Genomic DNA, 27,762 nt, shown 5'->3' on the forward strand with positions numbered 1-27,762 from the left:
ATGTGGAAAATGTTTTACTAGCAGTTCGAGCCTTCTTCATCATCAGAGAGTTCACAATGGAAAAAGGCCTTATGAGTGCAGTGAATGTGGGAAATCTTTTACTGCTAGCTGTGGCCTTTGGTATCATGAGAGAGTTCACAGTGGAGAAAAACCTTACGAGTGCAGTGAATGTGGGAAATCTTTTACTGCTAGCTCTAGCCTTCAGTATCACCAGAGAGTTCACAGTGGAGAAAAACCTTATGAGTGCAGTAAATGTGGGAAATCTTTTACTGCTAGCTGTGGCCTTCGGTATCATCAGAGGGTTCACCATTGAGAAAAACCTTATAAGTTCAGTGAATGTGGGAAATCTTCTACTGCTAGTTCTGGCCTTCAGTATCATCAGAGTTCACAGTGGAGAAAGGACTTACGAGTGCAGTGAATGCAGGAAGTCTTTTATTAATAAGTCCAGTCTTTTTGATCATCAGAGAATTCACACTGGAGAAAGGCCTTTTGAGTGCAGTGAATGAGGGAAATCTTAATAGTGGATCAGGTCTATTTGGTTATCAGAGAGTTCACACTGGAGAAGGGGACTTATGAATGCAGCTAATGAGGACAGCACTAGTGTTGGAGTTGGGGGTGGGTAACAGCATGGGAGGCCACAAGTGCAGTCATCAGGCAGCAAATGGACTATTTCTAGGGAGGAATTTGAGGCACAGAGAGGCTGTGTTTTCTAATTATTACCTCCCAGCAATGGACAGATATTCGGGATTCAGTGTCAGGTTGCCTATTTTCAGGACAAGAGGAGTCTGGTCACTGTAATCTTCTTTCCCTTCCAACCCAGCTTTGGGAACTCAAAGAAGACCTAATCATCCTCTGCCCCCATCCTCAGGAGTCCTGCTCATACACTGTGCTCCATGCTCAGTGGTCATGACTATCCACTGAAAAGCAACGTTCATGGCTTTCCTGTGAATGAATGATCTCATTATCTACCTAGTAATGCTCTGTTCCCAGCACCTCCGTCCCACAGCATTGCACTGGGTTTAGCACAGCCAGGAGTGAAGAAGAGACTTGTATGATACTGTATGATATCTCTTATGTGCAATTTTAAAACAATACAAAATAATACACATGCAAAACAGAAACAAACTCAGGTTTAGGGGCTTCACTGGTGGCTCACTGATAAAGAACCTGCCTGCCAATGCAGGAGATGTGGGTTCAATCCTGGGTCAGGATGATCCTCTGGAGAGGAAATGGCAACCCACTCCAGTATTCTTGCCTGGAGAATCCCGTGGACAGGGGAGCCTGGCAGGCTACAGTCCATGGGTTCTCAAAGAGTTAGACATGACTTAGCAACTACACAGATATAGAAAACAAACTAATGGATATCAAAGGAGAGACAAAAGTGTGATAGGACAAATGATGTGTATGGGATTGAGAGATTAAAAACTCCTGTTTATAAAACAGCAACAGGTTTATATTGTATCAGATAAAGAATTATAGCTATTATTGTATAATAACATTTGGTGGAGTATAATCTGTAAAATACTGAATCACTGTGCTGTACACCTGAAACTAGTATAATATTGTAAATCTACTGCAATTAAAAATTAAAAAATTTAAAAATTAAAAAATAAACAGGTGAATTTTCCACAGAGAATTGTTAACATTGTATTTTCTGGATGGTACAAACCACCAGACATTTAATAAAGGGAGTTTCTATGAAAGTGATTTGTATTATTTATGAGATGATCAGTCAGGTGTGGCTATAAGGAAAAAACAACAACAGGAAAACATTGATGCTCACAGATCCTGGAAACACATGGGAAGGTTATCGGGGTAGTGAGACATAAGGCAGGAGTGGGAAGTGTTCAGACCACTGTCTGCTAAGGTTCTATGGGAAAGGCCTGGCAGAGAGGAGTAAACACCTTAGGATTGCTTGCTTTGAATAACTTTGGACTTCATGCTATAGGGGTGGCCTCTAGTTGCCTGGTGCCTGGTGCTGTGATGATGAAGGAAGAGAAACATTGCCTCCAGGGGTGTTCAGCCATGTGGAGGATGTGTGGCTCTTGATTGTTAAGTTTGTTTTCACAGAGAGGCAGGACAAATTTGAGTATCACATGAGGAGCTAGTATATTTTGCTATATGAGAAAGAAATAGTCACTTGGCTGCTTAACCACATGTGGCATGTCACTTTGGCCATGACCTCTCTGGCTACTGATAATGGGCATGGGGACTAGAAATAAAAATGCCAGTCAGGGCTTGCAGCTATTATGAATCAGTGGCCTACGTGAGATGAATTTCCTTCATTTCATAAACATTCCTGAACGGGAGGTGTCTGGTGGGGGAACAAAGTGGATCCTGTCCCTGTGGTGTAAACAAGCACATGGTAACAAATTGTATCTCCCAGTTTGATGTTTCTTTGCATTTTCCCAGGACACCCTACTAGATAATGAAGCATAATTAGGTTAATTACCATATAACTTAAATTTTTCACTCTTAGCAATAGAAGACAGGAATATACTCCTTAACCATTTTACCCCCAGGATGTAGCAGAAAAGAATAAAAATTAATTTTAAAAAGAAAAAAACAATGAGTAATTGATCCAAATGCCAAAATGAGAGAAAACTTACAGATGTTTAACAAGAGTAGGAAAAGCATTTGTTTCTGGTGCAGAAGGCAAAGAGAGAAACAAGTGTCACTGCTGATATGCACAAAGGAGCTGGAAGCTGGGAAATGTGAAGGAAGCTAGTAGCACAGTGTCCATCAGTCACTGGCATGGATTTAGAATCATAGCGACAGAAAGTCAAAATAGAAGAGAGAGTAAAAACAGTCGAGGAAGCTCACCAGGATCAGGATGGTGTGTGGCTCTGGCATCATGGGAAGGTCTGGGGAAATTCTGTTGCTGTGAATGTGTTGGACCTGCTGCTTGTCTGTGAAGGACAGAGATCATGTACCCACTAGTCCAGATCGTGACGCCCAAACAGTAGCATCCAATTAAGAAAAGCCAAATACATCTGCATCTAACATCTGACAGAGTATGTCAGACATAACTGAGGAACTGTATCCAAGATTTTCTGAATGGAGCCCCCCAGAGAGCTCCACCACATGTATACATGTACTGGTGGCATTACTGTAAATTGTGCGATCTCCCATTGTTAACTTGTTCAGTGACCAAGTCATTTCCCACTCTTTGCCACCCCATGCCAGCTTCCTCTGTCCTCCACAATCTCCCAGAGTTTGCTCAAATTCATATTCGTTGAGTTGGTGATGCTATCTAACCATCTCATCCTCTGCACCCCCCCATTCTCCTCTTGCCTTCAGTCTTTCCCAGAATGAGGGTCTTTTCCAGTGAGTCAGCTCTTCGCATCCAATGTCCAAAGTATTGGAGCTTCAGCTTCAGCATCAATCCTTCCAGTGAATATTCAGGGTTCATTTCCTTTAGGATTGACTGGTTTGATCTCCTTGCAGTCCAAAGGACTCCCAAGAGTCTTCTGATTGATCCCAAGTGTATGCCCAAGTAGCCAGTACTGTGACCTTTGGCAAGAGACTGAGGACAAAAGCCACCTCTTCCTGCAAGTGGGAAACACCAGAGCTCCAGGAACAGCTCTGTCATGTATCAAGGCCTTGCTGTTGCACTGTTTACTGGGTGTTGTGTTGCTTTAATAACCGAGAAAATAAGGTAACTGGGTACAGAGTGTCACAAGTTCAGGTCCTGTGAAAGCCTTCCTTTATGAGAGGGTTGAGTAAGCATCCAGCAGTTGTTGCTCACATGGCATGTCGTGACATTGAAACAGACAACACTTGGTACCAGAAGACCCTGGGTAGCTTACTGCCATCATGGGCCCAGAGACTGCAGAGCATAGGAGGTGTGTGCAGAGCTTCGACCAAGGAGTCTCCAGGAGGCAGCAAAATAAGTGCCTGTTAGGGACTTTCCTCACGGTCCAATGGTTAAGACTCCACGTACCCAATTTTGATCCCTCGTTGAAGGAGCGAAGATCCTGCATGCTGTGTGGCACAGCCAAAAAAAGGATCTGTTGAATGGTTGGCCATGTGAACTGATTAGGACTTTTTCTTATAAAGGCCCCAAAGTGGGGTGATCTTTGAGTGACTGTATAAATAAGCCTTAGTCATCAATGCAGAATATCTTGCCTCTAAAAGTCAGAAAGATCCAATAGGTTTGGCCCCTCTGAGACTGATGGAAGCTGACAAAATCAGAAGTTGTCCTTTAACCACATCAGCAATACAGTAGCCCGTACAAACACTGGATGGAGCTAAGAAATTTACTGTGCTGGCATGACACTGAAATGTGTGGGGCCGTAGCCCATCTGTTGTCTATAAGCACAACGATGAATGTATGTCTTGCACAAGTGTCTTGCAAATCCCCTCACAAGGGGATGTCATCAATGAAGCTCCATAATTGGGTGCTTGAGCACAGATGGGTCCAATAAAGTTCTTGTCCAGTGAGGTTGTATGTGATACCTGAACCTTTGAGGTATCCCATGGGCAACTAAGTAAAGGTGTATTGTACTGAGTTCCTGTGTAGGTGAAGAAGAGGCTCTTGAAATAGGCATATGAGGATTGAATACACATTCATTTCAATTATGAGTGAGCTATAGGGATCTCAGTGGATGGAACCAGGATATCAAGAAGTCACCATGAGATGCTGTTCCTCCTAGGACACTTAATATCTATCTATGATAGTGTCTCAGATGTAAACAAAATTGGTTACTTCTCACTTTAAGTTAATGAACATGATTTGTATGTTAAACATATATTTAAAGAAAAAACATTCAATCTTGGCTGTGTTGGGTCCTGTTGTGGCACACGAGATCTTCCTTGGGGCATTCAGGCTCCAGAACACGTGTGGGCTCTAGTTTGCAGCACTATAGTTGAGGTGGGTGGGGGTGGAGTTGCACCATGGCATGTAGGATCTTAGTTCCCCTCCCACGAATCGAACCTACATCCTCTACATTGAAGGCAGTTTCTAACCATGGGCCACCAGGAAAGTCCCAACATATCTTTTTGATACATCTTCAAAATTATTTCTGGCCTTTCTGTTTTCTCATTTAATTAATTATTACTATTTTACCGACTACTTTAGTTATTTCCTGTTCGTGTACATACATGTGAAAGTGTTACATCACTCAGTTGTGTCCAACTCTTTGTGACCCCATGGACTATAGGCTGCCAGGCTTCTCTATCCATGGAATTCTCCAGGCAAGAATAGATATGAAGATAAATTTAACACAGTTTCCAACCCACTTGTATAAATCTGGAAGGAAACATTTATGGCTGTAGATCCTTCCAGAAACATTCAGATTCACTTAATTACATACATCTTTTCTTTTACATATATCTTTTCTCACTCCATCGTTCTGACCTCCTGGTTGTCAGATCAAACTCCTGTTTGATTCATTCCTATAGTGCTGTTTTAGCCCCTGCCAGATGCCTGCAAAAATTGGTGATTCAGTGATTAAGACTCCAAGCTCCCAAAGCAGGGGTCACAGTGTGGTCAGAAAAAAAAAGTCTAACCCTGTAACTGTGAATAATGGGCAGCTATTTTCTTCCCAAAACTAGTGGACATGTTGTTATAGAATGTATGAAATATGGAACCTGAAATGTGACAGAAAAACAGTTCTAGTTTAGTTGTACTGGATAACTACAAATTAAGGGATAAAATTTGCTCCTCTTAAATACAGATGATCCTACTGAGAGTGCTAGAGCATAACAAACTTAAGTATGCTCCTTTGTTTTCAAATTTATTGAAATTCCCAAACAGAGCTCTAATCATAAATTGTGATTTACTCATGAATTTTCTGTCAACAAAGAGCAAAGACACAAACTTCCAGAGCATTCACACTGAAAAAAGTATAGTTTTTACTCCAAAATAAACTGCCAGAAACTGCATCTCAATTTTTTTTAATTAATTAATTTTATTTGGCGGTGCTTGGTCTTAGTTGTGGCGTATGGGCTCTAGTTCCCTGTTCAGGGATTGAATCTGGGTCCCCTACATTGGAAGCATGGCATCCCAGCTCCTGGACCACCAGGGAAATCCCTGCATCTCAATTTTTAATTAATGTGCATTCTTTTGATCCTTTCTGAGGAAAACATCCTCAAAGTTCAGTTGTTGTTTCCGCCCCGCCCCCCCCCCCCAAGAATTGCCTTTATTTTAAATATCTTTCTTGCTCTGTTTATTTTTTAAAGCACTGAAGTATTTAAATTAACTGAGTAAGGGCATTATAGATTATCTTTTGTTTCCAGTGAAAATACTGATTTTCTGGCGGCTGTCTCCTCAGGCTCACCACCCATCCATCCCTGACCTGTAGATTTAGTCTGTAACAGCGGCTGTGGGCACAGAGCATGGTGGTCATTTATAAAAACCTTGTCGGACTTTGTGGGGTTTTGTTTGTTTGTTTGTTTGTTATTATTTAACTGCTGCTTGTCTGTCTGAAGTCTGTGGCCACAGGGGAGCGGGCTGGCGTCTGAGCCGTTTAGGGGAGCTGCCTCGGGCTGGGAGGGGGGAGTGGGCCGGCTGGAACACTGCGGTTTTCCTCGGGGATGAGAGCAGGCAGGTACCTCCCGGAGATGGACAGGCGGAGAGGACGGGGCCCTCCGAAGGGTCCTGAGCCCGAGTGGAAGAAGGACTCTGACAGAGGAGCTCCGTGCTTAGGGCGCGCGCCCACCGCAGAGGCCACGTGTGATGTGTGAGTGGACGAGCTGAGGGCTTCTCCAGTTAAGGAAGCCCCTGACCTCCACGAGAGCAGGGCCCTGCTGGGATCGTTGGGTTAGAAGCGCCCCTGACGGGCGCTGGGCGGAAGCACCGGGCCAGTGACCCTCGGCGAGGCTGCACCGGCGGCCCTTGGCGGGTGCACGCACACCACCTCGCTGACGTGCTCGCCGCCCCTCCTGGGCCCCGGGGGCTCTGCCGTCTGCTGTCCCTGCTGGGCGGCCCCCGCGGGCTTACATAACGCTTCCTGAGTGACTGCCTTCTGAGTCCTGGGGACAGGCTTCTCTCTCTCCCTCTCTTTCCTCTTTCGAACCCAAACAGCACATCCTGAGGCTGACAACCGGCGACAGCGCTGTCGCCCGCTGACAGGGCTGAGACCCGGCGGCCCCCGGAGGGGGCGGCCTTGGTGGGGGGACGCCCGCTGCCCCAGGGCCAGGCCCGCCCCTCTGGACTTCCAGGGAAGCTCCATCGGTTTTCAAAGACATCAAACCACCCTCCCCCTTCCCGTGGGGCCTCCTGTCAGGGCCGGACCAGGGAAGGCTATTTGCTATTCTGGCGGACTGTTGTAATTTAAATGATTGTTTTAATAAAAATTCTCAACTGTAAAAAAAAAACAAAAAACAAAAAAACATTAAAATGTACATCCTAAATACATGCACTCTGTATGTTCAGTCAGGTATACCTTATGTGTGTGTTCAGTTGTATCCAACTGTTTACAAGCCCCTGGATGGTAGTCTGCCAGGCTTCTCTGCCCATGGGATGTTTCAGGCAAGAGTACTGGAATGGGTTGCCATTTCCTCCACCCATGGGTTACACCTTACACAAATGTTCACAACTTGTCACTTCATAGTAATTTTACTATGTTTTTTGGGGAGGGATGGTTGAAATATTTTAGTTGAAGGATAATTGCTTTACGGTGTTGTGTTAGATTCTGCTGTGACCAAGTTTCATTACCATTTGTTGCTACTGGTTCAGTATGATTGAGTTGGAATGATGTACCGCTATCAACTTTTCCCAACTCCATGTTCAGTGACACCATGTTTAGTTTGAAAATGGCCATGCTAAGAATATTTGTATTCGGAAAACTGGAAAACACTACAGACCTGGACTTCGTTATATTATTGAAAGTCTAGATTTTAAAATATGTGGATAGTAGTGCAGATTAAATTTAAACTACATGGTATATGGGGTAATTACATTGTATATAGCACACACAAAAATTGAGGATAAAAAGGAGCTATTTATTTGTTAATGAAAAGAAAAATAGGTGAAAGATATGAACAGATATTTTACCAAGAAGACATACAGATGGCAAATAAACCATGTGGAAAAAGAAAGATCAACATTATGATTCCTTAGGGAGATGTAATTAAAACGACTACTTCCTTAAATTCAAAATTTAAGGAAATTCAAAACACTGACCATACCAAGTATTGGCCAGAATGTGGAAGCATTTTACATGCTCCTGGTGGGCATGTAAAAACAATCTATAAATGTAGATCATAGTTTGTCAGTTTTACAAGTCAAACATTCACCTATTCTATGACTCAGGCTTTATACTTTGAATTACTAACACAGTGTAAGTGAAAATCCATCCATACATACAGAATTACATATAAATGTTCTAGCACCTTTATTTACAATAACCCACAATAGAAATAACCCAAGTGACCATAACCAGATGAATGGGTGAACAAACAATGTAACTATAGAAAAGATACTACTTAGCAATAAAGAATGAACTACTTATATATTATCACTTAAGAATCTCAAAATATTTAGATTCTGCACTTCAAATAGATACACTATATCATATGTCAAGTACACCTGAATAAAAATTTACAAAATGACTCAAAAGAAAAATCTAGGTCTGTCACACTTTTTAGGAAATCAGATCTTGAGAAATCCCTAGTGGTCCAGTGGCTAGGAATTGGCACTTTCACTGCCATGGCCCAGGGTTCAGTCACTGGTGAAGGAACTATGATCCTGGAAGCCTCAAAGGACAACCAAAACCAAAATGAAAAATCCTCAGGTCTCGCAATCCTATATTGCCTGTCTTTTCTGATGACCTTGGAGAAGCACCCTTGTCTTAGTGGCAGCAAATACTGATGAGAATAGATCTCTTCCCACCTGAGTTAACAGGAATGCTGGCTAATCACAGAGCCACAGTGTGGATGAAGGGATCTTTCTCTGTTTCTCTGCCTCTGTGGCAATGGCCTTTGGCTGAACATTCTAGATGTTCAGGTATCTGTGCACACTGATACTGCACAGTCACAGTCACTGAAGCATCTGCTGATGCGATGTTAGGACACACTCCACCTACTTCACTGCAATCTCCTCCGCTCCAGGGTTACTTGACGAACATGGTTCCCTCCAGCCCTGTAGTCTTACAGTGGAACTATCTAGTGAATTCTGGGGATCAGGGCATGTGGTTCTTTCATAGGTTAACTGCTGAGCATTATGTGATTATTCACTGTGAATAACAATTCATGTTTCCAGAAGCACTGGAGGTTGTCACAACTTCATGGCTCCTCAGATGTTTTCTGAGCCCACAAAAAAACCTGATACACAGTCCACAAATCAGGACCCCAAAGCCTTGCAGTCTTTCTGAGGAGACCTTGAGCAACAATGTATTTACATTAGGCCAAAACCACAAAGAGAGTTACATTCTTCAATCATACTGATGTGAGGCACACAAAGCACAGGACCCCCATGAAAGTTCTGCCATCATTAATGCTGGTAGAGCCCAATTTTCTTCCAATCACCTCATATATGGTGAATAGAACCCCCAGACCAAAGAGGGCTGGAACATTAATGCCTTTATTATTGCAAAGTGCAAAGGAATACAAGGCATGCAGTTCTCAGCTTGGTGAATTGGAGGCTGGGAAAATCAGAAGTGTCACCAGAAACTAACATGTCCCTGAAAATACAGTCCCTGCTGGCAAGTCACCAACAGAACTGAAACTGGGTCCACTAGGCCCAAATTGAGTGAGGTCCACGCCCTACTTTCGAAATGAGAAAGGAATGAGGATGCCGTAAGAGCTAAGACTACTCTTTACTTCCCTCCACATAAAGGGATGGGACAGAAGTCAGCTTCCCTGAGCATGTTGGGAGGTAACTTCCACACTGTGTGAACCTGCCAGGTGATAGAAATGAAACTGGCTGTGACATAAAGCTGGAAAGGGCCTAGCAGGTAATTGAGCCACAAGGGAACCCCCTAATAAAGTAAAGCACAGCTTCTTAAAGATTCCTACATACCTGGAACTTAAGGGGAACCTCACCAGTGTGGATTTTCAGATGCATTAGATGGCTCAGTCACAACTTCTCCAGTGTAAATATACTAGAAGGAAACCGCACATCCCAGCATATCTAAGGCCTTTCACTGGTGTGACATCTCTGGGGTTGAATGAGGTCATATTTGTAGCTGAAAAGTTTTTTCCAACATTCACTGTACTCAGGACCTTTTTCCAGTGTGAACTCTCTGGTGCTGAATGAGGCTGGAACTTTGGCTAAATGATTTTCCACATTCCCCACACTCATAAGGCCTTTCTCCAGTGTGAACTCTCAGGTGTTTAACAAGGTTAGATTTACAGCTAAATGACTTCCCACATTCATTGCACTCAACAGGCCTTTCTCCAGTGTGAACCCTCCAGTGATTCTTGAGGTTGGAGCTATGGCTAAATGATTTTCCACAGTCCCCACACTCATACGGCCTTTCTCCTGTGTGGACTTTACGATGTGAGCTAAAGCTAGAGCTTTGCTTAAAGGATTTTCCGCATTTACTGCACTCATAAGGCCTCTCTCCAGTATGAAGTCTTCTGTGGTGAATGAGGCTAGAGCTTCGGCTAAATGATTTTCCACATTCACTGCACTGATGAGGCCGTTCTCCAGTGTGAACTCTCTGGTGGTAAATGAGGCTAAAGTTTTGGCTAAAAGATTTCCCACATTCACTGCACTCATAAGGCCTTTCTCCAGTGTGAACTCTCTGATGCTGAATGAGATTAGATCTTTGACTAAAAGACTTCCCACATTCCCTGCACTCATAAGGTTTTTCTCCTGTGTGAACTTTCCTATGGCTGTTGAGGCTATAGCTTTGGCTAAAGGATTTCCCACATTCGCTGCATTCATAAGGCCTTTCTCCACTGTGAACTCTCTGGTGTATAATGAAGCTGGAGAGGTAGGTAAACAATTTTCCACATTCATGGCATTCGTAAGGCCTTTCTCCAGTATGGACTTTCTGGTGTTGAATGAGGTTACATCTTCGAGTACAGGCTTTTCCACATTTGCTGCACTCATAAAGCCCTTCTCTAGTGAGGACTCGTTGGTCCTCAACAAGTGTGTCTGTGTAGTTGAGGGCTTTGTTGCCTTCTCCCCAGTTCTTATGCCTTTTTCCATTGTAAGAGATGGCTTCACATTCATTACTATTGTTTGGCTTCTCCTCAGTGTGAATGACATGTTGATGGAAAAATCCTACATTGACTAAGAAATCATTCCCAATCTCCCCATAGACAGTGGGTTTCCCTGACACATGGGTTGTGCAGCTCTTTATAATCAAGGTTGTGTCCACAGAACTTCTGATGGGTATCTCTCCAATGTGTTGCCCCTGGTATTGCTGAAGGTTGGCAGAGATACAGAATCGATTTCCACACATGTATGGTTTCTGCCCAAGATTTGTTTCCTGGTGCTCAGGAAAGTGCAAAATATCTCTCAAGACTGGGCCATACATCTCAAAGGGCTGGTCCTTCTGGAGAGATGAATCTGCCTTCAGAGTCCTGATCTGTGACACTCCTATACAAATGCTTTGTTCAGAAGGTGCTTCCTTATCTTCTACTCCATGCCAACAGCCTGAAATTAAAGAAGTGATGGTGAAGTGCATGTTAACCTTATTGAGAAGAGGCAAAACCATCACAAATATAACTCAACACATCAAAGGATCAGTTCATGAAATTGCTTTCAGGAAAAGTCACCTGGAGGAAGCATCTGCTGTGCACCACTGGGTCCCTAAGGTCAGGGAATGGTGCAGGTCTCACTAGACACAGGACATGAGGAAAGGCCCAGGGGAAAGGTTTGTGCTGTAACCGATTTTTCTGTCAGCGGCTTTTCTTTTTTGTGGCCATGCCACCTGGCATGTGGGATGACAGTTCCCCAAACAGGGATTGAATCAGCGCCCTCTGCAGTGCAACCACAGAGTCTTAACCACTGGACCACTGAGAAAGGTCTGTCAATAGATTTTAGCAGGATTTTATCTGCTGATGACATGTGATGCTGTGTAAAAGTACAGTCCACTCCCAGAAAAATCCGTCTGGAACAAAGGTAACAGTATTTAAGGATTATTAGATACCTGCACACTTTAGAACACTACAAAGTCTGAGTAGGGAACAGTGTGAGGAATGAGTGAGGTAAGCAGTGTAGAGAGGTGGAGAGTAGCTCTCAGCTGGAATCAGAATAGAAATGACGAGTCAGCAAAGTGTCAAGAATTGAAAAGGGAAAGGAGTGAGGTGTGGCTACTGGCAGTGGAACCAATACGGAAATAAAACAGGATAGATTCCTGGTATGATTTCAACCAAGACCTGAAGTCATGTCCTCTGTCAACTTCTATTCATCTGGGTCAGGCCTGCTCTGAGCCCATCTTGTTGAGAATGGAGTCATGTCCATCCTGTGAAGCTCAGAGGACTTTTTCATAGCCCCACCTGAAGATCTGCATGTACCGAAGAGAACTAAAATCATAAGGGAATGACAGGACAAGTCAGTAGTCAAAACAGGCCCAGACAACTCAGCACACAGGAGACCACCAGAAAGCTATTTAAACATTACCAAAAAATTCCTAAGGCCATTCCTGAAGGGAAGATACACAGTAGTAAGAACCAGGAATCTGACTTTCCTTCTGGACGACTACACCAGTAGAACTGGTCTAATGCAACTCTTTTGCAATGCTCAACTGCTTTAATTTTGTCCCTTTCAGCTCTTAGCATGGTAATAGTATTCATCCTTCCACTCGCTACCTCTGAGCCCTTGGGGTGGGGACCTTGTACATATTCCAAGAATAGCTTCTAGGAGTCAGGATGGGCAGTAAGGAGTCTGTCCTCCAAGTGTCAGAAATACTCCAAGACCAGAAACAAGAAAATGATGCCAGCTTCTACCACTAGTATTCATCATAGTATTGGAAGTTCTACACGGAGCCTTAAGAAAACAGACAAAAGGCATTCACAGTTCATGAAATTGTAAAGATTGCACAACAAAACTTCTAGAATAAATGAATTCAGCAAATGAAGAGGATACAAATTAAATAACTGTGGGAATTCCCTGGTGGTCTAGTGGTTGAGACATGGGTTCATGCTGTAGTTGGGGAACTAAGATGTTGAAGGCAGCAGTGTGACCAAAAAAAAAGAAACTGGTAAATGTTTTGTATACGTGCCACAAGTGAAATAAAGCAAAAAGAACCTTAATTAAGGGTCTGTCAATAACATTTGTCTAAGCAGTGACTATGTAAGTGACTACACTTACAGCACAGTCAGAAACAAATGTGAGCTATAGGAAAGAAGGGTGCTATACTAGGGTGCTATGGTGCTGAGAGTCACCCAGTGAGGCAGAGGGCAAGACATGGGGGTCCATTAGGCTGACAAAACAACAGTGATACCAAACCCTTCCCTAGGAGGCTTTGGGGCAGTAGGTGCTGTGGTGATACAGATGAGAAGGAGGCGAGCACTCAGCCCAGCCCTTGTAAACACAGCAGAAATCCAGGCAACTAGGGACACACCTGCCCCTGGAGAAAAGAGATGCACAGAGCTTGGCCCAGGGCACAGGGGCAGGTGGAAGAGCTTACCCAGTGAGGATGTAAGTGCAAAGTTCTCCAGCATCACATCGTGGTATAGGCATCTCTGAGCCTCATCAAGGAGAGCCCATTCCTCCCAGGAGAAGTACACAGCCACATCCTCAAAGGTCACACTGCCCTGCCAGGATACAGACAGAAGAGACCATTAACTGCCTCACTCCTGAAGACCCACAATCCACCTCCTCGCACATCTACCCCATCTCCATCTTCCTCCTAAGAGCTCAGAAAAGATTCTGGACCTTGGTGCCATAGCTGTCTGCCTTCTCCTCACTCTCCCACTAACTGCACTGTTCACGCTGCTGTCCACTCTGCAACCAGTGGAGCCTGTAAAGATCCAGAAGAAATCACCTCCCTGATTGATCAGATTAGTTATCTGATCCTCACCTCCCACTGCCTCCAGAATAGATGTCCAACTTCACAGGCAGTCATTCCAGGTCTGACTGCTGATCCCCACACCCAGTTTATTCTTGCCAGGAAGGAAGGAGACCTGCAATTCCCTGAACCAGCTTAGTCTCACCTCCAAGCACTTCCTGTTTTTGTGACAAGCTTCCACATCTCTTTCTATTGGTGGCCTGAAATGGGAACCCTTTCATATAACACTTAGACTGAACTCAGGACTGAGCTAGGATTCTCCAAGGTCTGCACACCCAAGGGCTGGGAAAATGCCAGATGACAAGTTTCAATAACAACCCTAATTTGGAGAAAACTAGAAGGCTTCCCTGGTGGCTCAGATGGTAAAGAATCTGCCTCTGATGCAGGAGACCTGGGTTCAATCTCCAGGTCGGGAAGATCCCCTGGAGAAGGGAATGGCATCCACTCCAGTATTCTTGCCTGGAGAAATCCATGGACAGAGGAGCCTGGTGTGCTATAGCCCATGGGGTCGCAAACACGACTGAGCGACTAACACAGGGTTGAGACTAGTGAGGGTAATCTCCACTTGCCCGATTAGATTCCAAAAGCACCTCTGCAGCCATGGAAACCTGTGAGAAGTGGTAAGTCTTAGAGGGATGTGATCCTGGCAATTTCCCAGGGACTGAGACCTTTCCTGCACACCTGGGGGCATCTGAACCAGGTTCCCCGAGTGTCTAACCTCTATTGACTCTCAGCAGTTGTGTGTCCTTGGAAAAAAAACCCCAAACTACGTCTGCTTCAGTGTCCTCAGCATCCCGACAATTAGTTCTTTCATGGAACAGACTGGTGATTTTGCAAACCTAACTTACGTCACGTTTCTTTGCCTCAAAATTTTCCATGGTTCCAAATTTGCTGTATGGCTCAGGAAACTCAAACAGGGGCTATGTATCAACCTGGAGGGTTGGGATGGGGAAGGAGGTTCAAAGGGGACCAGATATATGTATCAGTTCAATTCAGTTCAGTTGCTCCGTCATATGACTCTTTGTGACCCCATGGACTGCAGCACGCCAGGTTTCCCTGTCCATCACCAACTCCCGGAGTTTACTCAAACACATGTCCATTGAGCCGGCGATGCCATCCAACCATCTTATCCTCTGTCGTCCCCGTCTCCTCCCGCCTCTGATCTTTCCCAGCATCAGGGTCTTTTCAAATGAGTCAGTTCTTCACATCAGGTGTATACCTATGGCTGATTCATGTTGAGGTTTGACAGAAAACAACAAAATGCTGTAAAGCAATTATCCTCCAGTTAAAAAAATAATTAAAAAAAATTTTTTTTCCATTGCTTCAAAGGCCTCAAGAAGGAAGGTACAACTCCTCAGTCCGCCACTGCAGGTGCGACAGCATACACACACTGTTCCCTGCAGCCATCAGATGGACCCCAGGTTTCCCGAATTCTCCCGCCTCACTCCGACAGCCACATCGCTGCGCCTGCGCATCCCTCCGCCCATCACCCACTACCAGGCGCCACCATACTGTCTGTCAAACAGAAGGCCCCACCCACCACCGCATCACTGTCCTGGATACCCCGGCCTGGGCTGCGGGCACGTGAGCAGGCGCCCGGCGCTCGGGGCTTTCGCGTCTGTTAGGATGAAGCCGATGAGGGCCGGACGGATCAGCGTTTACCTGAGGCGTGTCCCTCAGAGCCGCCGCCGCCATAGGACTCGGTGGGCGGAGAGGGGCCAGCCGAGCGTCCCGGAAGGACCCGGCACCAACGTCTCCAGGCCGCCCTGCAGGCAGCGATGTGCCCGACTGTAGGACCGCCTCTAGTCCCTGGGAACAAAGCGTCTTCTCGCGCCTTCTCTGTCACCTCAACCCCGATCCTTCGGACCTGGAGAACCGCTCAAAGAACCGCTATGAAAACACAGGAAGTCCCGCCTTCACCCAGTGAGCCCACCCCCCCCCCCCGGAAATGTCGAAATTCTGGATGTTCATTGGGTGTTCTCCGCTGCCGCTCAACGCTTAGCTTTCTGGATAATGGCGTTCGAACCGGCACAAGCCTGCAGCCTGAGAGTTTCTGCTTGAATCTACCAGGGTCAGGCAATCCTCTAGGCTGCTCAAAACTGACCTCCCTGTTCTTTCCAGGTAGGCTAGAAGCTTCGTTTCCTCTTCAAGGGGCTTAGGACAATTTCTGGGCAATTCGAAGAGCATTTAGAAAGCCTTCAAACCTATTGATCTCCGAAGTGTTTGGATAATAATTTAGATTCCATGCAGCTGTCTCTAGTGAATATGCCCTGATAGATGACAGTGATGATACACTATCATACTGTCCTTTAAATGTACTCAGACTGAGGCATTTAAGTCATTTTTGTGAACTTTAGTGAGTTTTGTCTGGGACTTTAAAGGAAAAAAAAATCACCTGTACCATAGGAGACAAGATAAAGGAGGCATATTGGGCAGCTCTGACAAAGATGGACGTGGTGGGATCTGGGCCTCGCCTTCCTCTTAGTCAGTGATTGTGCTGAACTCAGAAACATCGTTTTATCCATAAAACATGAAATGATTGTATCTTAAGAAACGCAAATATTTTATACATGCACGTTCTTTTTTTAATATACAGTTGCCAGTTTCTCATGAAATAGCACCTTTGCTATTGTTTATTAAGAAGTACTACTCTCTGTACATCTATAAAATAGAAAATTGCTGAAAAACAAAATTAACTGAGTATGAGTTAAAAATCTAAATGATTTGGACTTCCCTCGTGGTGCAGTGGTCAAGAATCCGCCTCCCAGGGCAAGGGACATGGGTTCCATTGCTGGTCTGATAAGATTCCACATGCCTGGGGCAACTGAGCCCCTGTACTGTAGCTACTGAAGACTTCCAGCCTAGGGCCTGTGCACCACAACAAAAGAAGCCACTAGGATAAGCAGCCCTCGCCCCACAGCTGGAATGTTACACCACTCCCCACCCCGCTGCTGTCCCACAGCAACTAAACTAAAGAAAGCCTAGGCACAGCAAGGAAGAATCAGTGGACCCGAAAATAAATAATTAAACTTTCTAAATGGCTTTATTGAGTGATTCATGAATCTGACAGTGTCGATCAAGCAAGTTCAGAGGAGCTCCAAAGTGCCACAGAAAGAGAAAGGTTTTTTTAAGGCAGCACAAAGATGTCATAAAACTTGTGGACATGGGAAGAGGGGAGGAGATGGTGAGATGGATGAAAGGAATAACAAGGAAACTTACATTACCATATGTAAAATAGATAGCCAAGGGGAATTTGCTGTTTGGCTAAGAAACAACAAAGGGGCTCCGCACCGCCTAGAGGGCTGGGATGGGGAAGGAGATGGGAGGGAAGTTCAAAAGGGAGGGGATATATGTATACCTATGACTGATTCAGGTTGAGGTTTGACAGAAAGCGACAAGATTCTGTAAAGCAATTATCCTTCAATAAAAAAAATAAATTTTAAAAAAGTCATAAATAGGAAAAGGAACTATTTCACGTATTATCTCCCTTTGGAGAAAAGTTCTTTTTAGATCGGTTACCACATCTTCCTTTGAGGAATGGAGAGGGTTCACGTGACAGATGGTCCCATTGGTAGTGACCAGAAAATTCCTTGCTAACACTTTACGATTACATTTCTGGGGAAGGTAGTAACTGCAGTTATGATACAGACCAAGTCTTGGTTTTAACACGAATGATTCTGCTTAGAGCCTGTTGTTTCTTGTTTAAGAAAGTGAAAAATCTGATTATTCTATCTTGTGGGAAAAACCAATGTTTATGCAATGGTAACTTTTTAAAAATTCTGTCTACACATAGATACATCTATCTGGGTTTGCCTGTGTGTGTGTATGTATGTGTGTTTATATATATATATATATATATATATATGCACATAATATATATATATATGTTATCTGTTTGTTTCTTAAAAAGTAGTTTGTAATTTGGGTATAGAGTTGTTTGCTGACTTAACAAGAGTTTTTTAATTTACCATTATATCAGTAATTCTAGCAGAATAATTTGCACGGGTAATTATCTAATTTAAAAAGTTAAAAGTACAAATTGATAATTGACCTAACAGAATAAATTAGTATAGTTATAGCTGGTAAGCTAAATTAGGGAATTTTTTTCCCTTGTGCAGAGAACAAGGAAGAACTTAGAGACACGAGTGTCACTGCTAATGAACACAGAGGTGCTGAAAGCAGGGAAACATGATGCTGTTAGCACGGTGGTGTCCATCAGCCACTGCTTTGGATTCGCAATCAGTGTATTGCAAAGAGTCAAAATGGAAGAGAGACAATAAAGAAGACAAAGATGCTTACTAGGATCAGGATAGTACCTGCGGCTCTGGCCTCATGGGAAAATCTGGGTGAGAGTCTGTTGCTTGTGCCTGTGTAGGGTAAGGACCATGTGCCTACTAGTCCAGCTCATGCAGCCCAAACATACAACATCAATGGAAGATAATATAACTGCATGTAAGAAGCTGATAAATTTGTCTGGTGTGAGTGAGGAACAATATCCATTATCGTTTTTACACTTATTGTTTTGCTGTTTCTTGGGCCACCTACTCTAATAGGAATGCAGATGTATACCAAGAGCTGTAGTATCCAGAAAAGGAAACTACAGAAATCAGTGCACTTTGGAGACTGAATTCCGAGGTCCACCCACAAAGCGGTTCTGGGGCAAAACTTCATGGCCTAGAAGCCACTCAGAAGACAGGGAGTGCTGAGAGAAACCTGAGAGAAACCCCTCTGACCACTCTGTGAAAATAGAAGAAAAGTTTACATCCACCATCATCAAGTAAATATTTCCATCCAAAAGCTGACATCGTTTGGGGGACCCCTCTGGAAAAGAGAGCCAAGTTGTTGCCTAAGGCTAGTTGGTTGACAGTCTGATCTGTGAGTCTCAACTTGTGTCCAGTTAGCAAAGTGAAGTTATAAAGACAGAGAAGAGAGGAGTTCCCCAGGATCCCAGCTACAGTCTGAGTGAGGAAGATAATTTCCACATCCTGCTTGGCATGTCCTTCATTTTCACATCTGAAATATCTAGGAGATATAGATTTTAATTTGAGGTAGAAATAAATGAAGGAATCCTAGAAAGATAAATGAACTCAAATGTGTCACTTCCTTCTGCTTGGTTGTATCTACTGCTGAACAGAGCACAAAACTCTTTTGGTAGCACATTTTCTTACTTTAGTCACTAAGTCATGTCTGATTCTTTTGGGAACCCATGGACTGTAGCCCGCCAGGCTTCTCTGGCCATGGGATTTCCCAGGCAAGAATACTGGAGCAGGTACCAGTTCATTCTCCAGGGGATCTTCCTGACCCAGGGTTCGAAACCAAATCTCTTGTGTCTCCTGATTTGGCAGGCAGAATCTTTACCCCTGAGCCACCTTGGAAGCCCTATAATAATGCCCCTATTCAAGTCAGAGTATTTTACTTTAAATGGATTTTAAAGTGTAAGTGGGTTATTAATGAAGGTCTTCTGGTGGACTCCATCCAAGTGTTCATATAAGGGAGTATTTGAATAAACAATGTACCATTCACACAACATTTCTTCCTACAGCCATGAATTGAATGAAGATCATTTCATCGATGTATAAAGTCACCTTCAGTATATGTATATATATTTTTGGCTACTCCGTGTGGCCTTTAGGATCTTAGTTCCCCAACTAGTATCAAACTCCTACCCCTGTACTGGAAGCACAGAGTCTTAACCACTAGACCAGAGGGAAGTCATCTTTAAAAAAATATATAGTTATTCTAAACACTCAAAGATAGAAGGAACTATGAGTAGTTTCTCCTGTGCTTCCAGTGCAGACCACCTCAGGGTAATCAAATTGAGGAGACGGAAAAAATTTTTTTAATTAAAAATATTTTTTATTAAGTACCAAATAGAATAGTTCCTAAACTTTTCACTGAGAACCTCTTCATTACTAAAAGAATGTCTGAAACATAATCAGTTAAGTCAGGCTTTTAGTCAAGAAATCTCAAGCTGCCAGTTGGCTTCCCTGGTGGCCCAGACGGTAAAGAATCCACCTGCAATGCAGGCATACAGGTTTGATCCCTGGGTTGGGAAGATGCCCTGGAGGAAGGAATGGCTACCCACTCTAGTGTTTTTGCCTGGAGTATTCCATAAACGGAGGAGCCTAGTAGGCAGCAGTCCATGGGGTCACAAAGAGTCAGACTCAACTGAGCAACTACCACTCACTCATTCACTCAAAGCTGCAAATCAGAGCTTCTGATAACCAGGTTAACAACCTTGGAATTGGATAAACAACTTTTAAAATCTTTAACTGTTCACTCTGTTAAATGGAAACAGTGACAGACTTTTATTTTCTTGGGCTCCAAAATCACTGCAGATGGTGACTGCAGCCATGAAATTAAAAGACGTTTGCTCCTTGGAAGAAAAGCAATGACTAACCTAGACACCATATTAAAAAGCAGAGATATTACTTTGCCGACAAAGGTCCATCTAGTCAAAGCTGTGGTTTTTCCACTAGTCATGTATGGATATGAGAGTTGGACTATAAACAAAACTGTGCACTGAAGAATCAGTGCTTTTGAACTGTAGTGTTGGAGAAGACTCTTGAGAGTTCCCTTGGACTGTAAGATTAAACCAGTCCATCCTAAAGGAAATCAGTCCTGAATATTCATTGGAAGGACTGATGCTGAAGTTGAAACTCCAATATTATGGCCACCTGATGCGAAGAACTGCCTCATTAGAAAAGACCCTGTCCTAGGAAAGATTGAAGGCAGGAGGAGATGGGGAAGACAGAGGATGAGATGGTTAGATGGCATCACTGACTCAATGAACATGAGTCTGAGCAAGCTCTGGCAGATGGACCATAAAGAAAGCTTCAGTCAGTTCAGTTCAGTTCAGTCGCTCAGTCGTGTTCAACTCTTTGTGACCCCATGAATGGCAGCACACCAGGCCTCCCTGTCCATCACCAACTCCCGGAGTTTACTCAAACTCATGCCCATCGAGTCGGTGATGCCATCCAGCCATCTCATCCTCTGTTGTCCCCTTCTCCTCCTGCCCCCAAGCCCTCCCAGCATCAGGGTCTTTTCCAATGAGTCAACTCTTTGCATGAGGTGGCCAAAGTATTGGAGTTTCAGCTTCAGCATCAGTCCTTCCAGTGAACACCCAGGCCTGATCTCCTTTAGGATGGACTGGTTGGATCTCCTTGCAGTCCAAGGGACTCTCAAGAGTCTTCTCCAACACCAGAGTTCAAAAGCATCAATTCTTTGGTGCTCAGCTTTCTTCACAGTCCAACTCTCACATCCATACACAACTACTGGAAAAACCATAGCCTTGACCAGATGGACATTTGTTGGCAAAATAATGTCTCTGCTTTTTAATATGCTATCTAGGTTGGTCATAACTTTCCTTCCAAGCAGTAAGCCTCTTTTAATTTCATGGCTGCAATCACCATCTGCAATGATCTTGGAGCCCAAGAAATTAAAGTCTGACACTGGTTCCACTGTCTCCCCATCTATTTCCCATGAAGTGATGGGACCAGATGCCATGATCTTAGTTTTCTGAATGTTGAGCTTTAAGCCAACTTTTTCACTCTCCTCTTTCACTTTCGTCGAGAGGCTTTTTAGTTCATCTTCACTTTCTGCCATAAGGGTGGTGTCATCTGCGTATCTGAGGTTATTGATATTTCTCCCAAAGGATTGATACTTTTTTTTTTTTAGGAATTGATACTTTTAACTGTTGTGTTGCAGAAAACTCTTGAGAGTCCCTTGGACTGCAAAGAGATCAAAGGAGTCAATCCTAAAGGAAATCAGTCCTGAATATTCGTTGGAAGGACTGATGCTGAAGCTGAAACTCCAATACTGCGGCCACCTGATGTGAAGAACTGCCTCATTAGAAAAGACCCTAATGCTGGGAAAGATTGAAGGCAGGAGGAGAAGGGAATAATAGAGGATGAGATGGTTGGATTGCATCACTGACTCAATGAACATGAGTCTGAGCAAGCTCCGGGAGTTGGTGATAGACAGGGAAGCCTGGCATGCTGCAGTCCACGTGGTTGCAAAGAGTCAGACAAAACTGAGCAACTGAACTGAGCTGAGAGATACACTAGATACTGAAAAAGGAAACTGACTATTGCTAACAATTCAATTCATTAAATATACATTTTTTAGTACATAAGTCAAATGGTAACATAGCTAATATTTCTTCAATAATATCAAGGTAATATTTTATAATTTTTTTATTTTATTTTTTTATTTTTTATTAGTTGGAGGCTAATTACTTCACAGCGTTTCAGTGGGTTTGGTCATACATTGATATGAATCAGCCATGGAGTTACATGTATTCCCCATCCCGATCCCCCCTCCCACCTCCCTCTCCACCCGATTCCTCTGGGTCTTCCCAGTGCACCAGGCCCGAGCACTTGTCTCATGCATCCCACCTGGGCTGGTGATCTGTTTCACCATAAATAATATACATGCTGTTCTTTGGAAACATCCCACCCTCACCTTCTCCCACAGAGTTTAAAAGTCTGTTCTGTACTTCTGTGTCTCTTTTTCTGTTTTGCATATAGGGTTATCGTTACCATCTTTCTAAATTCCATATATATATGTGTTAGTATGCTGTAATGTTCTTTATCTTTCTGGCTTACTTCACTCTGTATAATGGGCTCCAGTTTCATCCATCTTATTAGAACTGATTCAAATAAATTCTTTTTAATGGCTGAGTAATATTCCATGGTGTATATGTACCACAGCTTCCTTATCCATTCATCTGCTGATGGGCATCTAGGTTGCTTCAAAAATATGGAACGCTTCATGAATTTGCGTGTCATCCTTGCGCAGGGGCCATGCTAATCTTCTCTGTATCGTTCCAATTTTAGTATATGTGCTGCCGAAGCGAACACTCAAGGTAATATTTTAAAAGTTAAAAGTTTAAATCATGTAATGAAGAAAATTAGTCCTCACAATGATAAAACAGATATTAGCCCTCACAAAATAAAAGCAACAGATTTTACTTATTAGAAATCTGTTAGTTCATTGAAATGTAGCAGGATGTTTAAAGAAACATATCCACACACTAACATATATACACATAAAGTTAATTAATGTGAAATACTTGGGAAAATAATTGTATATATAATATTAAGATTTTTTAAACTTCATTGATAAAGTGAAGGTAAACATTGGCTTGACACATTAAGAGCTTTAAAAACCTAAAAATAAGTGGCAGCAAATACCCTAACTCAAATAATCGTGCCTATTTTACATATTTATGGATAAGAAGAGAATAATGACCACATATGGCACAGATGACAGGTCACTTTATTTTGTGAAAATGAAACTAAAATTAAACCAGAATAACATATATAAAAACGTGGAATGTAAAAAACTGTTGATAATTACTCAGTACTAATACGATTCATGGGGTGGTAAAGAGTTGGACACGACTGAGCGACTGAACTGAACTGAACTGAAGATTTATCAGTTGCAAAAATGATGTAAAAATACTAGCTATGAAGAATCCTTAGAAAGAAAAAGTGAAACTTTATCAAATATCTTTGTCTCACAAATTATCACAAGTTAATTAAATTGAAATGATATTCTGTTATTTTTAACTATAACATATTTTAATTTACCCAAATTTTATTGTGGGTCAAATTCCTCTAATAGGAGTTTTACATTCTCACCTTCCCGATCATAAACCATAATTAACCAAATCATAAATAACCTAAAAATCGATAGTTCTTCATAACAGTCTGAACATTTTATTTATTTTTTAAATATTTTTATTATTTATTTAATTAGCTGCTCTGGGTCTTAATTATGGCCTGTGAGATCTTTAGTTGCAGAATGTGAACTCTCAGTTGCATGTAAGATCTACATCCTTGACCAGGGACGAAACCCAGGTCCCCCGCATTGGGAGCGCGGAGTTGTAGCCACTGGACGACTCGGGAAGTCCTAGTCTGAACATTTTAAATTGTTCAAAATTTAAGCAGGGATAGTTTATCGCCCATTTTTACCTCAGTGACATTTCTTAAGAATCTCCAATTTTCATTTAAAGGAATTTAATAGACATTTATAGAAACAAGAATTTATTTTGTGTTATCTATTTCAGTACTTTCTATTACATTATCAATTATGTATCTGAAGTAAAGAAGGCATTCAGCATCAATATTCAGCAGGCAGAAACTGACTCTTCATGAACATTCACCATCGGTCCTGAGAAGTTTCAGTGTTAAAGCAACTGTAATCCAGTCAAATTTTTCTAAATAAAAAATAGATCTCATTTCTGGGCAAGTAAAAATGTTGACCCCAGTAGCAATAAGCCTGTGTGGTCCTTGGATGTGGAATATCAGATATAACAAAAGTTATGTCATAGAACTGGACATAAAAGCAAGAGGAAAGGCAAGGGCAAAGACTTAGGAAACTTGTTGAAGACGAATCATAAAATGAACCTAAATTACAGGATGCAGGCCAATAGACATGGTGAGGGAATTAACAGTTTTCTTAAGCCACAGGTGGCTCTAATGGTAAAGAATCTGCCTGCAAAGAAGGAGGATTCCGTCTCTGGGTTGGGAAGATCCCCTGGAGAAGGAAATGGCAACCCACTCCAGTATGCTTGCCTGGGAAATTCCAAGGACAGAGAATCCTAGTGGACTATGGTCCATGGCTTCACTAAGAGTTGGATGCAACTTGGTGACTGAGTGTGTGTGCACCTGTGGGCACGCGCGCACACACACACACACACGCACACACACACACACGTGCACACACACACACGATAAATGTGGGGGTGGTAGGAGGGAGGGAGGAAGAGTGAGAGAGAAAATGTGTTGCCTGGCAAGATTTAGAAGTTTAGAAGGTTGAATGACAACAGCAAGGCATTTAAAAATATAATCAACTGATAAGCTGACTTTATATTTTAATTTTTTAATTCATTGATTATTTGTTTGCATTGTTGTTTAGTGGCTCAATCTTTTCCACTCTTTGCAACCCCATGGATCATAGTCCCCCAGGCTCCTCTGTCTATGGGATTCTCCAGGCATGTATCCATGGGATAATCCAGCATCTCCAGATACCGGAGTGGTTTGCAATTTCCCACTGCAGGATTCCTTTGCATAATCTTTAGCAATATTTGCTTTTATAAATGAATTAAATGCCTGTCGATGAGAGGGAGAGACTCTGGTTTCTCCAAATGGCAAAATAATATAAACAGGCTCTGCTGATGATAGAAAGGCTGAGACTTTATTACTACAGACTTCCTTCAGCTCAATAGCCTTTTCCACCATAAGAAATGCATATACGAGCACCTGCCACTCAGACATCAGGTGCCTGCTTAGTGTCTGGGAGATTACCTTCATCTTATTGCTCTTCACGTGCCGGCGGTGGGAAGCTGTTCTAGTGAAGCTGATTCAGAGTGTGTGTTCAGGGAAAAGGGGAGAGAGGATGACAAAGAGATGAAACAAGGGCTTCCCTGGTGTTTCAAGGGTTAGGATAATGAACTTCCATTGCAGCGGGCATGGATTCGATCCCTGGTCAGGGAGGTAAGATCCCACATGCTGTGGTGAACAGTCAAGAAATTTAAAAAAAACAAAAACAAAAAACACTCAAAGATGGTATAACTGGTAGGAGAAAGGGGAGATGTTATGCATTGCCAGGGTTGGAGAACCAGGTTGAAAATCTGTCTCTAGTTCTCTCAGAAAACATCTCACCTAAATATGTAAGATATAGGTGTGCTGTGACCCCAGAAAACAAAACTGTTTTACAGAGAAGAGTATGATCTCAGGGAGACAGCTGTGTGTGGTCTTGAAGACAGATCTTACTTCCCTGCCCAGGAATTGAACCTGGGTAGCCTGGATGAAAGCCAAACTACAGGGGCTACAGGCTAGAATCAAAGTGTCCCTGGTTCTTCCTTCCCTCCCGCCCCGATCTTTGAAATGAGGAATGTTTCAAGGAGGCGAAATCTGTTTAAAAAAAAAAAAAAAAACAGGAATAAAATTTATTATTAGAGACACAACATAGTATGGAAGAGCACACAGCGAAGCGGTTTATTTCTCTGAGTCAGAAGCAAGGCCGAAATACACAGCCAGAGAGGAGTCCAAAGAGGTGACTTAAATCCCTTATATAGGACAGTCCTTCCAGGTCTTTGTGTGTTTTTGCTGTCGTGTCCTACTCTTTTCGACCCCATGGACTAGACTGCCAAGGGTCTTTGTTTACTTTTGGTCAATCGTCTTGTTTTTTCTTCAGACCTGACCAGTCTTAGGAACACACCTCAACATAGGTGCAAAACTTTTTGTTAAGATGGATCCCACTGCAGAGACCTGTGAATGCATGCCCTCACTTACGGGTTTTGGCCCCTCCCTTTTTGACCTTCTTTGAGGAGCATTCCTGTGCATGTGGAGACAAGGAAGTTTTCCTTGAGCTCTGGAAAGGACACCTCTCTCTCTTTTATTTAATTCTTTTTATTTTTTAAGTTATGAAAATATAACACATCTACAGGAGACTTGGAAAATACAGAACAAGGTTACATATAGTTGCACTATATATTACAATTTTTTAATAGATACATGAAGATTTTTAATTGGAGTTTCAATATCAAATCCTCAAAAATTAGTAGAATGAATATACTACTAAGTATAAGTAAGGATAAGTAAAAGGATATAGCAGACCTGAAGAGGACTAGGAACCAATTCAACATGACTAAGATTTACAGTTTTCACACAACAGCAGGATACAAATTCTATTCAAGTTCCCATAGAGTAAACCAAGAGACACTGGAACATATCCAAGGACATAAAATGAGGAGGAGTGGGCACCTTATCTCTTTATTCCAACAGAGCTCAGCTTCTGCCACTAGCTTTGTCCTTGGAGTGTCTGGGTGAAAGCAATGCTTCAATTTTCCTCCACTTGACAAACACTAATCTTCTAACGCCAGGGCTTATCTACCTCAGTTATTTCTGGATTTCTTGAGATAAAAGACTTCTGGGCTTTCTTAGTGGCTCAGATGTTAAAGAATCCGCCTGCAATGTGGGATCCCTGGGTCAGGGAGATCCCCTGGAGAAGGGAATGGCAAACCATTCCAGTATTCTTGCCTGGAGAATTTTATGGATAGTGGAGCCTGGTGGGCTGTAGTCCATGGGGTCACAGAGTCAGGCATGACTGAGTGACTAAGGATTTCACTTTCAAGAATTGTTGCTTATCTGAAAAGTATCTACTTACCCAGTTGACTGCCAGGACAGTGGGTGCAGGGATGAGCTTGGAGCCTGTTCAGCAGCTGAATCACAAGATAAAGGTTTGGATGCCATGATCTCATCTCCTTGTTGGGAAGTGATTATCATTTTACCTGTAATTGCAGTCACACTGTCTGCATGGGGAGTGGAAATTATCTGTAAACGACTTTTTGAATTGTGTATATCGCTCAACACTATAGAAATCTAATCATAAAGATGGCTCCCCGATGATGTGGTAAAAGAGCTGGGAGAGAAAACAACTGGGAATTATCAAGGGGGAAGGGGGAAAGGACAAAAGTCAGGGGCACACCTGACATTGAAACCTCTTAAATGAGGGAGTGAAGTGGAGTAGATGACTCTGCTGGATTCATTATTGCTTAGAAGGTTTTTTCCTTCAAAGAATGAGCTGTCAAAAATTTAGTGATGAGCTGTGATGTGGATTCTTCCCTTCAGTCTAATTGGGATTTATTGTGCTTTCTCTGTCTGACAACATGGAAACGTTTCAATCATTACTAACTTTTTTTTTTTACCTCCCTTGCTTCTGATTCATAAGGCCATTTGGTATTTTCCTACAAGTCACTCATGCTCTTTTTTTTTTTCTGTCTCTCCCTTTCTGTGCTTCTTTTCTCATATTTTCCATGGCTACACCTTCAGGTTCACTCGTC

At 42.9% G+C, this 27,762-nt stretch overlaps 2 protein-coding genes, 1 long non-coding RNA gene and 1 other non-coding gene across 4 annotated transcripts; 2 read left to right on the top strand and 2 right to left on the bottom strand.

Moving 5' to 3' along the window:
• The first annotated feature begins 56 nt into the window (after positions 1-56).
• LOC133055254 (putative zinc finger protein 826) lies at positions 57-506 on the top strand. The gene has a single exon (XM_061140669.1). It carries the CDS (start codon positions 57-59, stop codon positions 504-506), a length of 450 nt encoding a protein of 149 aa, XP_060996652.1.
• A 7,420-nt stretch (positions 507-7,926) lies between these two features.
• Positions 7,927-15,830, bottom strand: LOC133054989 (zinc finger protein 211-like). The gene is made up of 3 exons (XM_061140441.1): positions 15,573-15,830; positions 13,530-13,656; positions 7,927-11,551 (listed from the first exon to the last, which is right to left on the bottom strand). Exons 1-3 carry the CDS (start codon positions 15,603-15,605, stop codon positions 10,161-10,163), a joined length of 1,551 nt encoding a protein of 516 aa, XP_060996424.1. The 5' UTR covers positions 15,606-15,830; the 3' UTR covers positions 7,927-10,160.
• A 72-nt stretch (positions 15,831-15,902) lies between these two features.
• LOC133054991 (uncharacterized) lies at positions 15,903-22,704 on the top strand. The gene is made up of 3 exons (XR_009692554.1): positions 15,903-16,031; positions 18,029-18,687; positions 21,618-22,704. It is a non-coding gene; the product is annotated as an uncharacterized LOC133054991 (long non-coding RNA).
• LOC133055388 (U6 spliceosomal RNA) lies at positions 22,665-22,771 on the bottom strand. Its single transcript, XR_009692663.1, has one exon. It is a non-coding gene; the product is annotated as a U6 spliceosomal RNA (small nuclear RNA).
• Between the last annotated feature and the right edge of the window lie 4,991 nt (positions 22,772-27,762).

Source organism: Dama dama, chromosome 4, assembly GCF_033118175.1.
Source record: "Dama dama isolate Ldn47 chromosome 4, ASM3311817v1, whole genome shotgun sequence".
NCBI classification, from domain to species: Eukaryota; Metazoa; Chordata; class Mammalia; order Artiodactyla; family Cervidae; genus Dama; species Dama dama.